Source organism: Sparus aurata, chromosome 17 (genome assembly GCF_900880675.1).
Source record: "Sparus aurata chromosome 17, fSpaAur1.1, whole genome shotgun sequence".
In the NCBI taxonomy this organism is placed as follows: Eukaryota; Metazoa; Chordata; class Actinopteri; order Spariformes; family Sparidae; genus Sparus; species Sparus aurata.
The window spans coordinates 7,509,057-7,528,648 of NC_044203.1; the positions used below are offsets into that span (position 1 = coordinate 7,509,057).

Consider the following 19,592-nt stretch of genomic DNA (forward strand, 5'->3'; position numbering starts at 1 on the left):
AGTCAGAGATGAAGGAGAAGAAGGAGAAGAACAAGGAGAAGAATCTTGACTAGTAAAATAGACTGCTTGGACTCCTAAAGATTTTGCTGACCGGGACCTGCTGTAGATTAATAGTGTAATCACAAATGCGTTGTGCACATTTCTCTTTTATGGGGCAAGACTGTTAGGCGTAAACTGAGCAGCTGTGTGTGTGTGTGTGTGTGTGTGCAATGAGGAATGGGGAGCAATAACTTTTGCTAATTGCTGCCTTTTTGTTGTAGAGTGTCCTTTTGTCTGTTGCCTTCAATCAGGCTAATGCAGATGCCCTTTAAATACCCTTTAGGGCTGGCTGACTCAGACTGCCTTACCCCAATTCTACTAGAATAGAATACCTGTTTGTTTTTTTTTCTGTTTTTCTTTCTCCTCAATGCACTATTCTTAATTAGAATGGCTAATATTTAGAGCAATGGATAATGCACACACTTGTCTTTGGACATGTAATTTATCATTCATCAATTTCATGACCCTGTACCATATTGAAACAAACGACCTACAACAATAGTTTTGAATTTATTGTGCATCCCAGTAAGGAAGTCTAAAAGCCAACGCTCTGACCACACCGTTGGAGAGTTTCAATATGTCATTTTTTTGTCTGCTGAATGAAAGCCTGGAATGTAAATCACCAGTATGCAGGCGTCTTACACCTACTAACTGAAAGTTAAAATCTGTTTTACTAGGTGTGTAGGATTTTGGAGGCTATATTGGCAGAAATGGAGCCTTTCATACAGTATCTACATAGGGAGGAGCCCCTGTTCTACGGACTCCACCATGTTGCACTGCACTGACCAAACCAAACACTGGCTCTAGAGTGGCCTTTTTTGCACGTTTTTCGTTTTCTAGCTGCCACTGTAGGGCTGTTCACTTGGTTGCAATCTGCAACATCACTGCCAGATGCCACTAAAGCCTGCACAATGAACCTTTGAAGAGCAGGTACCAACCAAATCAAAAATGAAAAATGTGTTATGCTACACTGCTCTCAAACCTTAAACTATGTCATGCCCCTAGTGCTGCCTTCATCATTGGTGTCACGCTTCAGCAGGTGATTTTTCGTCAGCTGTCAAGCCCCTGCTGCGAGATCACTGATAACAATTTTAAATAAGAATCATGGTTAAAAAAACACATGTTGATTATGCCGAGACACACCCGATACGCTTTGTGTTGCCATGACTCACAAAGTTACTGACTGTTGGAAAATAAAAATATAACCCTAACCCTAACCCTGGATAAATAAGTAAAAAAAATATTCAACTGTTTTGCAGCATTCCTGTTCTGTGCTGTGCAACCTTCAGTGTTTCTGTATTTGGTTTGTTCTACCTGCAGTAAGGTTTTCTAAAAACTGCACAGTTTATAAATGAAAGTGCACTTTACCACATTCTGCATGTCAATTCCTCAGTGCGACAAAGAAAAAAATGAATCAGCTTTCTTCTATTTATGAATTTAGCTACACCTCATGCTTGTACAGTTCAATCTGAAATGCATGAAGAGCTCCAGGTTTTTCAGCAATTTTGTCATTTGAATTTTTAAATTCTGTTCTACGTTATTTTAGACATGGAAGGTCGGGGAACACAGTGTGCTCCCATCCAAATGAGTGAACGGAGAGATAGAAGATGAAGCTGTGGAAGAGTTCATGACAGTCATGACATGACTGCAGCAGAAGTCCAATCTGATCATTACACAGATATGTAATAATGAACCTCCCCCCTTTAAAAGGAGATGCACTGAAATTGCCTTTGGCCTTTTTTGAACAAGGCTTTTTTGGTGTAGTGGCGGATATGAATAATATGTGATTGTGCTGTGGAGGCGTTTGTAGCAAAAGCGGCGGGTTATACAAAGAAATGAATAAGCTCAAGAAGGAAGGATTAGTGCTTTTATGGCCTATTCATGCTGGCTATGGACACACTTTATTAAAGCCTGTGAGTCGAGATACACAATCAACAAGGTTGGTTCGGCACACAGGCACACCACACAAAAGAGGTGTTATAAACGTGTATTCATTTTTACATCAAAAGAGTTCATTCCTTTTTGGTTTTCAGGGTGATTAAAATATTCTGGGATTGGACATGCTGGGGGCTTTACCTTTATTGGATAACTACAGATCTGTGTTTAATTTGTATTTGTAATGGTTGAATGAAAGTCACCAGAAGATGGCACTGAAAATCTCAAAGGTTTTCTCCCTTTGTGGTTTTAATGAAATAAAAATAAGAGACTCATGAATACAAATATGAGTATGAGGAATATTAGGCACTAGTTCTGACAATTTGGCTTGTAGGTTCATTTCTCTGATTGGAGAAAAATAAACATAAAACATTTAAGGGTTGTACCAGCATGTTAAAAGATGCAGCTGCTAAGTACCAATACTGGGTCAATATGGAAGATTCAATAGTAAGGTAATGGGTTGATTCAGTGCAGTCTTGTTATAACTGTGTTCTATTGAGTGGTTGAAGTAAATAAAAATGTTAGCTGGCTAAGGCTGATAGGAATGCAATTAGATTAGCAGGTATTTGGTTCTAAACTAAAACACTGGGCAGATTCAAATTAGACCTGATGGTGGCCATGGAGGAAAAGTAAGGAATCAGCATAGTGGATAACCTGCATGTGTGCACATAATTTCATGTTAATTCATGAAATAGTTGTCCACAATAATGCCAATCTACTGGTGGCACTACATAGAAATTCTGGAGATCACCAAAGTTATAAGGAAGCACAGCCCCTGACCAGAGAGGCAGGAACCGAGAGAGACTGGAAGACAGCATGAGTCAGTACAGAGTCAACCAATGCTGATCTTTAGCTAGTGAGTCCAAACATGTATTCCTCTGCTTTCTCCAACTCGACAAAGGAGTCAGTGCAGTTAGTCAATCAGCACAATTCATTCACCCTACCTCCCACTTCAGTTCAAAAGTTAATTCTCTAAGAGCTCAGGTGGTGCAGTAATTATCAGTGGCCGTCACAGCATGAGAGAATTAGAAGTCTTTCTCCACCTCTCTGGACTGGCTGCAGCCTTTTACTCTCACTACACCAAAAAAAATCAATAGCACTCTCACCGTTATCAACCAGTATATGTTGGTAATTATGTGGTAACACTGAATATTTTGGTCCATCCAGTTCATTAAACATGTTTTCCCTCATCCCATTAACTTCTGTGTATTGGCAGCTTTCAAAGGAGGCCCTAATGTTTTAACTGTGTTAACTATTTGACCAATAGTCTGCTGTAACACTGAGGGCTGTCATGCAATGTACTGTCAAGGCTCAGTGGGCAGTGAGTAAAAAAAATATAAACAAAAGTTAATCCTTTTACTGAGGTCAGGATGATTCAGCAAGTTGGGACACACAATGATTAGAGCAGAGAACATTGACTGTGCTGTTTCGGAGGACAGAGGATACTGTTTGTAGACTTTATTTCTTGATTTAGTAAAATCTTTAAAATTGCTTCTTGGCTGGATGTTAGTATGCGTATTGATGTGAAGATGGTGAAATTATGTTCAGGTGTCTGGTATTTTTTCAGTTAATTTGTGGGTGAAAATATCAAGTACTACCACTGGAATTTGGAGAGCAAGAGCTTTTAGGATGGTGCCATTCTGCAAACTCTGTGAATGTTAATGTACTTCAAGAGGACTAATGATGATAAAAGTATGACACTACAAAAACACCAGACAATGACCTTTGATTACTGTCTGATTGCTCACAACACAAATTGGTAATTTGGGGGGATTTTAACTGATGATGAGAGTTATCTATCAGATAATAGAGTGAACACATTGTTGCTCTATTTTCTGCCTTTTTGGTTTGCACCAAAAAAAAGAAGAAAAAATGTGCAAAACTATATTAAGTCAATGCTTAGTTATTAAGGCTAAACTATTACCATTTAAACATGCATTAAGTGTAAACATGTATACGTTAGAGTTTATATGCAAATCATCACAATTCTAGCCCAATAAGGGGCTGCATCTTGCAATATAAATTTTACCTTTGATAGCCAAACCTGATACATGTGACATCAATCAGCCAACTCTGGAGAGTGATCAAATGAACAGTGTTACTCACCATTGTTTGAACTTACAGGGAGTGTTGAACATTTTTGGAAATATGATTAATTGAACTTTTTTTACAAGAATAATATGGGAAGAAACACATGTTAGTGTGTTGAGTACAAAGCTGGAGTCGAGTTGTGTTTAGCCTAGCTTGGCATTAAGATAGTTTTACAATGTGCCTACTAAAACTTTGAATGCTCACTGGCAGAGATGGACAGAGTACTCGACCCCAGTACTTGAGTAAGAGTACAAATACTACTGTTCAAAATCTACTCCGTTACAAGTAAAAGTAGCTTAGTCGTACGGTGTACATTTTAGGACATCCTCAGGATCAGGCTTCAGCGTCAGACCTCAGATGAAAAGGTATAAGGTCTCAGGAAAAGCTCTGTCACACTCGCACAAAACAGCCACATGAAAAATAGTCATTGGACCAAAAGGCCTAAGAAAAAAAACTTGTCACACTGAAGTACCTCAGGATAAAAATTGTCGCACTGAAAGCATTAGTAACTAAGTTGTTACACTGAAAGGTATCAGAAACTAAGTTGTCACACTGAAAGGTATCAGGATAAAAATGATCACATTTAACGGCATCAGGAAAAAAATTATCATACTGAAAGGTATCAGGACAAAAGTTGTTACATTGAACGTCATCATACTGAAAGGTATCAGGACAAAAGTTGTCACTCTGAACGTCATCATACTAAAAGGTATCAGAAACTAAGTTGTCACACTGAAAGGTATCAGGATAAAAATGATCACATTTAACGGCATCAGGAAAAAAATGATCACACTAAAAGGTATCAGGAAAAAAATGATCACATTTAACGGCATCAGGAAAAAAATTATCATACTGAAAGGTATCAGGACAAAAGTTGTTACATTGAACGTCATCATACTGAAAGGTATCAGGACAAAAGTTGTTACATTGAACGTCATCATACTGAAAGGTATCAGGACAAAAGTTGTCACTCTGAACGTCATCATACTAAAAGGTATCAGAAACTAAGTTGTCACACTGAAAGGTATCAGGATAAAAATGATCACATTTAACGGCATCAGGAAAAAAATTATCACACTAAAAGGTATCAGGAAAAAAATGATCACATTTAATGGCATCAGGAAAAAAATTAACATACTGAAAGGTATCAGGACAAAAGTTGTTACATTGAACGTCATCATACTGAAAGGTATCAGGACAAAAGTTGTCACTCTGAACGTCATCATACTGAAAGGTATCAGGACAAAAGTTGTCACTCTGAACGTCATCATACTGAAAGGTATCAGGACAAAAGTTGTCACTCTGAACGTCATCATACTAAAAGGTATCAGGAAAAAAGTTGTCACTCTGAATGGTATCGGGAAAATCAGTTTCCAACAGAGGTCGCATAAGTACGGTGGCCGACAAGGGCAAACGCGCAGTAACGGCCAAACGTTGCAAATACATAAACGAGCAGAACCAAAGACACGCAAAACACATGCAACAACAAAATGCTGCAAACAACAAGATGCTGCAAACAAAGAAACGATGCAGAACCAAAACGACACAAACCTTAATATAATATATCTGGTTTAAAAAGATTATTATTATTATTATTTTTTTGCATAAGCAAAATGTTTCTTGTTAACACTAGAAGGGCCTGAACTCCAACTCTACTAGAACGGTCATAAGCGGTCATTGTGACCGCTAGATATTAAACTCTATAATCTCTCATGTAAATACCCAACTGAGTGACGAATGCATTCATTGTGTCATGATTTTTTTTCAAACGAAATAACACCAATATGTACATTTTAACACGCTTAATTATACATTTATAAATATTCATATCATGCACATAGTAAACCGTAATTATTGCATATATTTTGATATATGATCACGATTTGATTATGAAACATTTTATTTTAACACATAAAATAATAATAATAACAATAATACTAGAAAAGCTTGAAAGGAGCTGATCTAAAACAAAACAGAGCCGTTTTGATCACTGGTCACAGTCTGCAGACTACCTCCGCTCTCCTCACAGTCACCACACACGGGCTTGTGGCATTTCAAGTGTCCGAGGTTTGGTTCCGTTTGCAGCTCTCTCAGACCGGCACTGTCTCCGTCTCCGTGTCTGCTGCTGCGGTGGTTTCTTCCGTTGCTGCCCACCTTGTGCCGACTGCCGCGGCCGCTTTCCCGTCCATGTATTCTGCCCGCAGCACCTCTGCCAGCTGCTGCAGGACACACAGTCAGAGTCGCATCTCTTTAGCACCGAACAGCTCCGCACGCTGTTTCACGGAGGGGGAACTCATTGTTAATGAGACCCTGCAAAATGATGTGCGGTCAATACGACCACTTATGGCCAAAATAGGTCAAATATATATTTTCTTTGTCTTTTGTGTAATTTATATAGCCTAAATATATATATATATATATATATATATATATATATATATATGTATATATATATATATATATATATATATATATGTATATATATATATATATATATATATATATATATATGGCGCCGACAGGATTCAATTTCAAAGTACGCACAGAAAAGGCAAATACAACAAGTGGAAAAATACTTTTATAATACAAAATCTAATGTTTTCAGTATCAGTGAAATAACAGATTGCAGCGCCCACATGATCTGTGACACTGTGGTTATTCTGACACGAATTAAATGGCTGATGTGTGGAAAACCACGCTGTGGTCCGTAATCGCAGTGCAGACAAGTGAGTTTGGAGCTGACCAGAGGAGAGAAAAAGATATGACGCGACTGTAGCCGCAATGATATGACGACGTTGCCCCCGCTGATGAGGAACTATGAAGAACTCAGTTGTGATGGAAAAGATACTAAACTGTGTCGAGTAGAGCCGAGCTGTATTATGTAGTGGAGAAGGGGCAACACACGCTATGCGCAATTGCGCACACACGCGCGATTGTCCTCTCAAATGCGGCTGCGTCCCTCCAGGTCACTGTGTGAGAGAAAGAAAAGCGCTGACTTGCTTGGGCAGACGTTGTTTGGTGTCACCCGCTGATTTGCATAATTTAAATATCTAGCCCACCAAATCTTCCAATCCGGCCCCGGTTCAGCACCCTGGACAGTGCACTGCAGACATGCAGCATTTGTTTTCATCCAGACTTTGCAAACGTGGTCGGCATTTGTAGAAGACACAGTGGCGTAAGTACCGGCGGTGCAGCTGCACCGGGGCCCAGACGCCGTCAGGGGCCCATGAAGGAAGAAAGAAAAACAAAACAAAACAGCTGTCCAGAATTGCCACAGGTCCTGTTGTTGTGAATGAAATAGCTGGGGGCGGGTCGGTAGGGTCACGCTGAGTGGCCTTGATGCCTGTCAGTCATGATGAGTCCCGTCTCGTCACCGCTCTGCTGTGTCTGCAGCTGAGCACTGTGGGCCGAGCCAATGCATGGCTCTCTCATTTATTTGTTTCAATCACTTAACAGACACGGCGTTTATTTGGGACCAGGCGGCAATTTGGGACAGGCGTTTAATTCCTTCCTCTCAAAAATCCGGGATGAAAATGTCACAAACTTCTCCAGCTTCTCAGTGAATTCTCCGGCATCCTTCTGGGCAATAGTTGTCTTCTGCAGGTGAAGTTGTTGCGGGGGAGGAAATGATTCAGCCAACCAGCACTCGCGGCAAACTCCTCATCTCTGCTGTCACTCACGGTGGCGTACATTTGTTTCTCCATCGCCCTGATCATTTTGGGGTACACTCTCTCATGGCGTGCCCGTTTGCTGATAACTCATCCCCGCATGTTTATCTCAGGCTCATCGCTAGCCTATTGATCCATCGGCCTATTACTGATCGGCCCACCGGGAAAAATCCCGGTACTCCCGATGGCCAGTCCAGCCCTGCAATAGCAGTTCTCTCGAGTGGCTGTGCGTAAGTCCAAGCTCGCGCCTGTGTTTAGGGGCACAAAAAAAAGGATTCCGGCTGGCGGCGCCACTGATATATATCCATCCCCCGCACTTTTGAAAAGCTTGCTACACCTCTCTGTTGTATGTGTTTTGGGGTTTGTGTTGTTTTGGTTCTGCATCGTTTCGTTGTTTGCAGCATTTTGTTGTTGCATGTGTTTTGCGTGTCTTTGGTTCTGCTCGTTTATGTATTTGCAACGTTTGGCCGTTACTGCGCATTTGCCCTTGTCGGCCACCGTACTTATGTGACCTCTGTAGGAACTGATTTTCCTGATACCATTCAGTGTGACAACTTTTGTCCTAATACCTTTTAGTATGATGACGTTCAGAGTGACAACTTTTGTCCTGATACCTTTCAGTATGATGACGTTCAGAGTGACAACTTTTTTCCTGATATCTTTCAGTATGATGACGTTCAGAGTGACAACTTTTGTCCTGATACCTTTTAGTATGATGACGTTCAATGTGACGACTTTTGTCCTGATACCTTTTAGTATGATGACGTTCAGAGTGACAACTTTTGTCTTGATACCTTTCAGTATGATGACGTTCAGAGTGACAACTTTTTTCCTGATCCCTTTCAGTGTGATAATTTTTTTCCTGATGCCGTTAAATGTGATAATTTTTTTCCTGATACCTTTCAGTGTAACAACTTAGTTACTAATGCTTTCAGTGTGACAATTTTTATCCTGAGGTACTTCAGTGTGACAAGGTACTTAAGCATCCAAAAGTACATGCTTTTAAATTTACTTTAAGTAAAAGTAAGAGTAAGAGTACATTTCTTATTTTTCACATCAATGAATTACTATAATTTTTTCTAAATGAATTTAAGGACCTTTTAACTCTTGTTTCTGAGAATTAACTCTTTGAAACCACCTGCACTGATGTGCTTGCTTTTAGAACCACAATGTTATATAAAGCCTGCAGAAACACCTATAAAAACAAATACAATGAATGGGATCACAGGAGGACAGCACAGTGATGTTAATAGGTTTTCAATGTAGTGAGTCCCCGGGACCCACAGGTGGTGAGTTGAGTGGGTCCCTGGGAAATTCAATGGGTCCCTACTCCCCAGTTAAAAAAATGTATTTCTTTCTTATATTATTCTCTTTCTTAAATTTTATTGAGTGTTAAACTCCTTTGATGGTGGTATGATATGGTTATAATAAACGGATATATTCATGTATGTTCAAAATGTATCTGAAATTAAACAAATAAAATTCCAAATCTGAAAAGTTTATTGCAAAGCAACTGTCACAGTGGCATATGACATTCAAATCAAACAGCATAGTTGTAGCAACATAAATAGCACCAAAATAAATTACTAAAATTCAAATAGTCTGCTGACCTGTGACCAGTGTAGTAAGCTTTTCAAAAGTGCGGGGGATGGATGTGGTGGTGGTGGTGGTGTTTTTGTTTAACACAATTTTGGGTCGGGGGGTGATGATAAATGACACTTAAATATTAAATCTGTGTCTATAATAACCACACCCTGACATGTAAATGTGACATCTGTCTTGATTCGTTTGATTATAATATCTATAATAGAAGCCTACTGAAAGCCTACCTGTGGTTTGGTGTCGACCTGTATACTGAACGTATCAGGAGTAATCAATGTTTATAATCATCAGAGAACGTTACAGACATTGTTTTTGGTTGCTCTCCGTTTCCAGAGAATTCACAGAGAAGCTGGAGAAGTTTGTGACATTTTCAACCCGGATTTTTGTGAGGAGGGAATTAAACGCCTGTCCCAAATATATGCCTGGTCTGTTAAGTGGTTGAGACATATACACACCCAGATATTATTTGGTATTTTACGGTAGATCCCGCCTCATCAGCACGAGCTGAACAATAAATCTAACATAGCAAGAGAGGCGGGACTTAAGGCAGAACAGTCAATCATCAGCCGGTCGCACTCCGGCTGCAGTAAGGCATTTGTGCAAAACTGCAGAAAAACTGCAGAAAAAGGGTGGGTGTTGAACCCTCTCACCGGGAAAAGTGTGGGTGTTAAAACACACACATCCCCCACGGGTGCGACGCCCCTGGTTGAAATGAAATCAGCAGTGACGGGCTAGTTGTTTTGGTAGCGGCTAAATTAGGATGTCACGATACTTTGTACAGGGGATCATGTCTGGTGCCGAGTAGATGCACAGAGGGTTGAAACAGTGCTTGTCCGGTCTGCTAACAAGAAGGTTTCTTTTGCCAGTTACTGTGCTTAAACACAAGTTGTTTAATGTTCACAATGTATCGTTTTTCATGGGAAAAATGAGGTGCGTCCCCGGGACTCATGGATAGTGAGTTTAGTGCGTCCTTTCAGATTTTAATGCGTCAGGGACGCAGGACGCGTACCTAGCAACATCACTGCAGTAGATGTTGCTGATGCAGATGTTTATTAACAATCATTAAAACTGTAACCAAATGAACCTGCACCGTCCAACTAACTCTCTATCATTTAGCTAAGTTGGGAACTGGAACCCCCTCAAAGACCAATGTTGTCCCCAGACCACTGGTTGAGAATCACTGCTTTACAAAAAACTACATCTGATGCAGCCATTGTCGCGGTTTTGTGTTGACAAACGCAGTCGAGAGGGTTGCTACTTTGGTGGTATCCTTATGGGGAGGGATGACGTATTTCTGCTTTTACGTAGATCCCAGTGGAGAGCGTGCATTGTGATAGGTTTCCTTCTTTGACAAACACAGCTTGTGTCCAATAGTATTTTAGAAAAAAAAAGAAAAAAAAAGAGCAGACCTGAAAGTAACGAGTACTTTTCAGCCTTCCTAGAAATTAACTCGAGTAAAAGTAAAAATATTTGTCTTGGAAATGTATTTAAGTAAGAGTAATAAGTACCAAAGAATTCTAATACTCAAGTAGAGTACAAATCCTCTGGATATGTACTTAAGTACAGTACTCAAGTAAATTTACTCCGTTACTGTCCACCACTGCTCACTGGTAATGTGCTTGGAACCCTAACCCTGTACAAACAACAGTTATGTGGAGTGTAGTATCTTCTTGACTTGATGTGATGACAGTAGACATATCACAGTATGAACAACTAAAGTCTGCAGCAGATCATTCATAGCCCTTGGCCTTTGCCCTCTATTTGCCCCCTTTTAAGCCTGTTCCATACCCTTCAGTAAGTATCCCTTCTTCCCCTCTCCCAGGGACTAACATAACAGCATCGACAGTCAGGGAGGGATTGAGTGGAAGGATTGTATACTGCAGGGCTGATGGGGGCATACTGTAACTGGAAACAAGGGGAAACACGTGAGCAGGTCGATGCAGGAGTCAGGCGACTAGGACAGATGTAAAAGTCTTAGGTATCTGGTGGACAGGTAGAGAATGGAAATGATGACAAATGGGGAACTGTCAAGTGTCTAATAACAAATCTGCTTTTTGTGTCCTCAGACAGCATTGAAGATTACATCCAAACTGCATCATCCAACGTGGAATCAGCCAATCAGGAGCTTGCAAAGGCCAACCAATACCAGGTACAGTTGTCTGCCCAGTGTGCTCCACACTTTGCATTCAATTTGTTCAGTTTTAATTTTGTGTAGGTGACTGAGTTTCTGCTTTGTAATGCACTCACACGAAGCTTAGCTTGATCAGCCATGCAAACAGGGACTTTCCTAACTAGATTACATAGTTTTATCACATCCCCCACAAGCATAATAACAGAGATGATGTAATTTTATGTCATACTTTACTAGCTTTTTCCTTCAGTTCAATTAATTGTCTTTAGAGACAGAAAACATAAAGTGCTTGCCTGAAGTCTTATAAAAACACTAAACCACAAATATAATTCCAATTCCATGGGCAAGTCTACTGAGATAATGGTTATACATTTGCCTTATACAGTTGTCCTCCAAGTGTATTGACTTAGAGAGGAAAATGCGTTAATGGGAAAAAACTGCAGCCAAAAAATTATATAGAAAATGTCTCTCCCTCTCTCTCTCTGTGGTTTTTGGGTTGGCTAGAATTTCCACTTCAAAGCACACACTGGAGAGACGTTTTATGAGATGCCCAAGGGTCGACTTTTGCTCTTTCTTTTCAAGGAAATATATGTGTCTTCTGCCATTCTCTTCGGGACTATCTCAGTAGGCCAGAGCTCAGAGTGGCTCGGTGCTGTGTAGGCCTCTGGCTATGGTCAATAATGTATTAACTTAAACATAACTGGGTTAATAAAGAATATACCTTTTTACATGAGTTGCACAGCTTCAGCGCTGCATCTGAACATTCAGCTGTACCTGTAACATATCTTGAAATTCCCAGAAATTATTTTAGTCATTTTTGACATTTTAGTCAATCAGTGATTAAATAAAGTGTCAGTAAAAGGTAGAAATTCTTATTTATTCAGTTCTGAATATTCTGTTACCAATATTATATTGACTTTAAAGGGAACCATGGGTGCAACTTTCATTGTTATATATTTGCATGGATTTTCAACGTCATATCAGCAGCTATTCAATATGAAGTGATTGCTGGGCAGTTTACAGAGTGTGTCATAAATGCAGTAGTTTCTGCCTGTCACCCCTTGCTGCTGCTCGACTGGTGAGCGAACAAATGAGCGACTGGCAACAGCTTTCCCATTAATTGTCATTTCATTATCTCAAGGAGAGCTGAGCCGTGACCAAGCTCATGCTGAGCAATTTAGCTCTCCGCCAATCCAAGACAGCCGCTGTCTTTACAGAGGCAGAGCAGCTGAATGGAAGAAACACAACAAAGGAAAAGTTAGACAGGCAGGCATGGAGTCAGACAGACAGACAGCATGATGGACCTGGAGAGGAGCAAGTCGACATTCCATACAGTCAGAATCAAATCTGATCACTCTTTTATGTGTGGTACGCTGTAAAAGTGACAGACGTTATAACTTATACATACACTACATATACTGATCAAATGGTGATCATTTGAAAATTAAACATTTTCACATACTATGCACCTCCTTGTATCAACACTTTTAGCCTTCATTGTGTGAAAGGGAAAATATTGTTTGTTTGGCAGATATTTTACCTCCTATCAGTGCTTTCTTACCATCCAATACTTCAATTGCTTACAGTGCACACTTTCTGCATTGCTTCCGCTACTTCTAAAAGTAACACATCAATTAAAAAATTCCACCAGTTTCATGTTTCGCTTTTTAGTAGATGTTTGAGTGGCTTTCACTGCTTTCATTGCTGTACTCCAGTTAAACTTTAACTGGTTACATCCCTTTGCTTTCTAAGTGATTGACAGTAATGTAACTTAACTACTGGCGTCTTTTACTTTTCATTGTCTATGTCTTAACAGTTTGAAAGCTTTTCAGTGCTTACACATAACATGATACTTTCACATCCTTGTAGCTTCTGTACATCAGCTGTGTCAGTAGATTTTTACTCAACAGAAAAATTAACTTCTGTCAGCTGTTAGACTTCAGCTGATATTTCTGTTACTGCTTACATGGTAACTTCAACTATTTACAATGTACAACATTTAAACTCCTTCAATCTGTTCAGCCTAAATTTCCAATGTTTTTATCACAGTGCCTCAAAACCTTGATATTAATTCAATTATACTTAAATGCTCCAGTTTACATGACTCAGTGTTTTAATGCCTATACTCCTAGAACTCCTAGAATTTTTATAAGGTATGAAGTCGTCTGACAATAAATCTACCAACTTGAAAAGAATTAAACGTGTAGATATCCGTCAAGTTAATTAGAAAAGATTAGTTGAAGAACAAAATAATGACCCTCTTAATCAAAACACAATACTGTTAAGGCCTTATTTTGAGAACTTTAAATTCAGTGCTTTTTCAAATTATACAAAAGCATTAAAGAGTAACTTTTGCCATACAAGCGCCAGTAATGTCAGATCTTGTCAATACAAGGGCCTTAAACTATTTGGTTTAGATGCCTTTAATACCAAGTTCCTGTTCACATGCCTATGCAGATACATGAAACGTACAAGAAACGCGTGTTTGACATGTATTTTGCAGCCCCATGTTCATCAAGGTGAAGGCAAAAAAAAAAAAAAAAAAAAAAACCCTGCAACTGTTAGTTCCAATCTAAAACAGTTTTATTAAATACAAATATAAAAACTTTGTTTTTCATTGCTTTGAGCTTGTATATGAATGGCTGTTAAGTCATCTTTAATAAACTTTTAGACGTTTTTTGTAACTGTTAGCTAATCACCTGGACGAAATTGCTGTTCAGTCCTGGTGACAAACATGGCTTTGTACAGCATACATTCACCACATATGTTTATTATATACACTGCAGTTTAGTGTTATGGTAATTTATAATTGTTTTATTAAGTTGAACTTAATTGCACTTACCGTATAGAACTGCATGCAAGGAGAAGGATGCCGTTGACTTGTCTCCTGACCGAAGTGAAAAGTGAGAGCAGAGCTCAATTACATCTCTGCAGAGTTGATTTAACACTGATGTGATGTAACACTTGTTACGGTTGAGATTGTATTTTAGGACCCAAATGCAGACAACTGAGACAGGAAGTAGTGAAGTGAAGATTTATTCAACAAACCGAGCTGGAGGGTGATGTGGACGAGATGATGGGAATTGCAAGTATGCAGGCAGGCAGGCAAGGAAGGTTGATTGGAGCCGGTGTAGAGGAAGCCAGGTGAACACATGAGCGAAACACAGAGCAGAACGCACAGAAAATAACTGTAGAAGACAACAAAGCGAAGGACATGAGCACAAAGGCAAAAACACAGAAAACATGAAGTAGCAGCACCATGACATCACAGCTTTAGACACAAACATCTAGCCCCAAAGTGGTGAAGAGACCAGGTAGATAAAGGCAGTGGATGACAAGTTGGTCTTCCTCAGGTGTGCCACTCTTCTGCTGCTGCCACGCCCACAGACACACACAGGGAAGGAGCAGGTGAGGGAGAAAGGAGGGGAAAAGGCATGACATAGACAATGGAAACACAACCAGGCTGCCATAGCAGCACCATCACAACAAATAACTCCAACACTCAACACTAGTAGAATCAGAATGTGTTCACAATTATACTTTTGGAGTGAAAATCAACTTGGAAATGTTTAACCCTATAATTAAAACAATCCAATTTGTGCTGTGTATAGCACAACGGAACACATGATTTCTGTTTTATAGTCTTTCACTAAAATCTAGCTTGACATATTTATTATTCCCATTAGAATTTAAATCAAAGTTTTGTGTATTTGAACAGTAGTCTGCCCTTCCTGCAAAGCTCCCGTTGCTGAGTTCATTTCCAAATAACAGGTGTTGTCTCTGTAGAAACTTATTTCAACAGGGATTTCTTTATGCAGCAGTGCTGCATGGGAAAAAAAAAAAGTTTATGAAAAAGGTGCTGTGAGTCGTATCAGAGACACAAGCCGTTTTTACACAGCGTCTCCGCATTATCTCCGGAGCGGTGGTTCGGCAATTCTCCGCCGATGGTGATTCACACAGAGCGAAGCATCTCCGCCTTCAGGTGTGTAATTCACACACAAAGCCGGCGCTGCGGCTCCTAAAGAGGCGTGACGGTACACGTAATGTTGATGACGTCGGTGTTTCCCCAGGTGTTCCCCCGTTAATCCAAAATCCGCGGACAGTTTATAATCATATAGATGCTGTTATAATGTGTAGTGATTGAGATCCTGACCCACCTGGAAAGTGACGGATTACGTTTTTCACGCTAAATTACATAATTATACATAATCACCATCAGTAAACAGGACGCTGTCTGACTCTGTCACTCGCGGGATGGAGGCTGTTTTCTGGGGGAAAGTTCGGTGAAGTCTCGGTCCGGAGGGCTGACGGTCGCGGTGATTTATTTTCATCACAAACACTCGGTGAGTTAAAGTTTTTTGCTGGTGGCAGACGCTGTTTTTCTGGCAGAAATGTGACGAAGAGTCGGTAGGACAGACAGGAGGATGGACGCTTCTCCACATACAGCTGTGGTATTTGTTTTCCTCATATAAGTTGCTAAAGACAGTTACAGTTACTACGTTACTTTTGTTCGGTCCTGTAACGTTGCTTTGTGGGACATTTCTCTGTATTTAGTTGAGTGAAGGACCTGTGCAGTTATCAGACTGTCAGACCGACACGCCCTCGCTCCGCGCCTCCGGCTTATTTGTTCACACTGGGACGGCTCACCAATAATGCGTCCCTGATACTACCTCCAGAGGCGGATCAGCGCCGGAGCGAAATTTCCCCTCTCTCCGCATCTAAAACTTTCACACAGAGGCGGGTGCGGAGAATTGGCGCAGGATCCCCGCATGCAAACGGCAGTGTGAAAGAGGCTACAGACTCTCTCTGATGATACTAGACAATATGTGTAAACCTGAGATCTGGTTCAGGTTCAGGCAAGTATTGGTTGTTTGGGTAAATTGGAGCTTTCACAAGACCTCTAAATCCAGTTTAATTGCCATTAGGGGCTGTATGAACAATTTTACCCTGTATTTACCCAATATCAAGGGAGTGTAGCGTGAAGTTAATGACTCTATTGTGATCACATAAAATTCAGCGGAACAGAGAGGGTGAAGGGGGGGCTTCAAAGAAAAAAGGTTCAATGCAATACTTCACAGCACTGATGTAGTCTTGGACACTCCTCGATGCTGCTGTACATGCACCACTGCACATCTCCACCAATGGACAATTAAGAGCGGATGTCATTTTCTTCTCGTGCCCCGCCTCGTCTACTCACTTTACATTGAAAATAAATTGAATCTATAATCCATTATCCGGAGGCAGATTACTCTTCCCGCTGCAAGTCCCTCTAGTTGCAGTGATGTTTTATCACCTCATCTGTGTTCAGTGGACCACACTGAACTCTGATTGTTGATTGCCGCACAAGATGGTCTATAATTACCAATAAAACACAGATGTTCTCGCAATTCAGTGAGCAAACGCTGTAGTCATTTCACACGTAGAAAAAAGAAAGAACTATGAAATAACGGTAGTTATTATTGATTTTATCTGATGTAATTGTTAAGACTGAAAAGTCCATCCATCCTCAGAACTGAAATTGATCTCCTGGTGAGCGACTACATCCCTCTGAGTCTAAAAAAAAAAAAATCAATGTAACACAGTTTTCCTCTGGCTTAATTGAGGATAATATAAAGTGGTGGCTGTTGTGATTGTGGAAGGAACAAAGGAAGAGGCGGAAGGAAGGAGGAAAGGAAGATGGCTGGTAAATGAATGGGTAGATGAATGAATGGACTCATCCCCAGACAGACACATACAAAGTGTTGCCCTTTTGACAAATAAGATAATGAAAAAGAATAACCTAATCACAGTGTTAAAGCTCTGACTGATCACTGCACTCAGACTGGAGGGATGGGCTAACGCTGACAGATTGTAGGGAAGCTGGCTTACTTTTCAATCATTCCTTACCCAGTCCCTCTGGACTCTTTATGCTACTTTGAAGGAGGGGAAATAACAATGTTTGAAGTTACCCAGGTTGATGTCAGTGACACTCTTCTGGCTCTGCCCTTGTAGCCACAACTGTTCTGCATATGTTGGAGGAAAGAGAAAAGCTGACTTCAAATAAAACATTTGAAAAAGACATTTCTTAGATGTTTCTTAATACAGCATTTTAGTTTGATTAGCTACTGTAATGTTTGATACACTCAGTAATGCAGGAGTATCAGATGAAACAATCAACATCACTTTTTGGGCATTTCACAGAATTACTGAATATAAATTTATGTTGCAGTTTTTTGTTATCTTATTGGTCTTAAGGTTGATAGTGAATTCACGAAACTGCCAATTTTTACTATTACTAAAAAGCCTGTTTACTAATTCCATACGTTTGAGTTGGAACTCAACAACCCCAACTCCCCACCAATACTCTATGTCTCTTTCATCCTGGTGTAAGAGAACAAATGTCTTACATTTGTTGTTACATGCTTTGACATTTTCATTCAGGTGAAAGTCTGCTCTCTGTCACTGATTGCTGTAGAGTAGCAGTCAGAATGTTGTCAGGTGATCAAGGCTTTTCCATTTCTTGTCCTAAATGTATCTGATGAGCAACTTTATGGAATTCCAACTTTTTACGTTACATTCGGTATAAATCATTGTGACAGTGTATGAGGGGATCACAGAAAGCAGGTTGACAGTTGTTGGAGAGAGATTCAGAGAAACAGTAAGGGTAGGTAGCTTTGAACATAGTGTATTTTGCAGTTCTGGTTGTAGTGTATTTTGTATTTGAGAGAGCTTTTGAAGACACAATAAATTACATCACAATAATCAGAAATTCCAATGTAGGCACTGCAGTATTTCTATTGCAATCAGAATGCATCAAAACACGTTACCTCTGCTGATAAATGTTAGCGTTAAGAAATAGTTTGTTCATGCTTCTACATTGAGATATCTTTGGGGTCAGAATGTCGTGTGTTTAAATTTAGTGAAAACACGGGAGGCTGTAGCTCAGTGGGTAGAGCTGAGGACTAGTGACCGGAAGGTCACTGGTTCGAATCCCTGGCTCCCCAGGGCGGGACTGAGTTACAAGCCGAAGCATCCTTGAGCAAGATGCTGAACCCCAACCCCAACACTGCTCCTGAGTTGGCACCTTCGTGGCAGCCACTGCCATCAGTAAGGGCCCTGCGATGAGCTGGCGACTCATCCAGGGAGTACCCTGGCCTTCGCCCATAGAGTCACTGGATTTGGCCCCAGTACCCCCGCTCCACCTTGAAAAAAGGTGGTATAAAAGCGGTAACATCACCCCTGACCGTTGACCCGCATGGATAAAGCGGAAGAAAACGGACACGAAACGGGATAACCAATGATGAGATTACTGGCACCATAAACAAAATGAAGCCTGAAACCTGATCTAGACATTAAGGACCTTGCGAACTACAGGCCTTTCACTTCACTTTCAGTGAAGATAGTTTTTGACCAAATCATCTGAACAATAATATACCGGACAGATCCGAGTCCGGCTATCCAGAGGGGACCGAAGGGGACAACATGCAAAAGATTACTGAAAACTTTATAAAGACGGAGCTGTCCCTCCCTGGTATTGAACTTGGTATACAGCGTTTCCACCAGGTGCTCGGCACCAAGCCGCCACAAGGCACCAATCCCCAGTGATTTATTTTCTGGAATAGAGGATCAAGGAGCTGGTGATGTGTTGAGCATGGAAACAGAAAGAAGTGCAGAAAGCTGCTTAAGAAAAGGGGTTTCTGCTTCCAAACACCACCCCGAGCAAAACTCCTACAGAGGACCTGAAGAGGAGGGGGATGATCGCAGAAAGCAACGAAGGTGAGGACCCCAATGCTAATGTTTCAACATCCTTAAAAGAAGCTGAAGACGACATCCTGGGTGAAGGTGCAGCGGAACCGAGACTCACAACTGCAAGAGAGCACAGGACAGGCTACAAGGATTTTGCCACGATGTGGAAGATTCTATCTGACTTCTTCCTCAGGGTACAAGTGAGAACTGTATACCCCCTTGGTAAGACAGATGATTAGACAGACTAATAATAGACATTGTGAAATGAATAACACCCAAGAAGTGAGAGACTCTCTGTTGTTTAATACCTATAAGTGTTTCTTGGTGTGAATTACAGCAATCATACTGTCAGTTGGGAAATGTTAATAAGCAATAGCCCAAACACTTCAAAATAAGAGACC

General features: G+C 40.5%; 1 protein-coding gene across 1 annotated transcript in view; it reads left to right on the top strand.

The window, feature by feature from the left end:
* Window positions 1–19,592, top strand: part of tsnare1 (T-SNARE Domain Containing 1) — a 239,776-nt gene that overhangs the window by 156,741 nt on the left and 63,443 nt on the right. Inside the window, exon 10 of the mRNA XM_030394837.1 lies at window positions 11,402–11,484. Within this exon, the coding sequence (XP_030250697.1) occupies window positions 11,402–11,484 (83 nt within the window). The remainder of the gene's footprint in view (window positions 1–11,401; window positions 11,485–19,592) is intronic.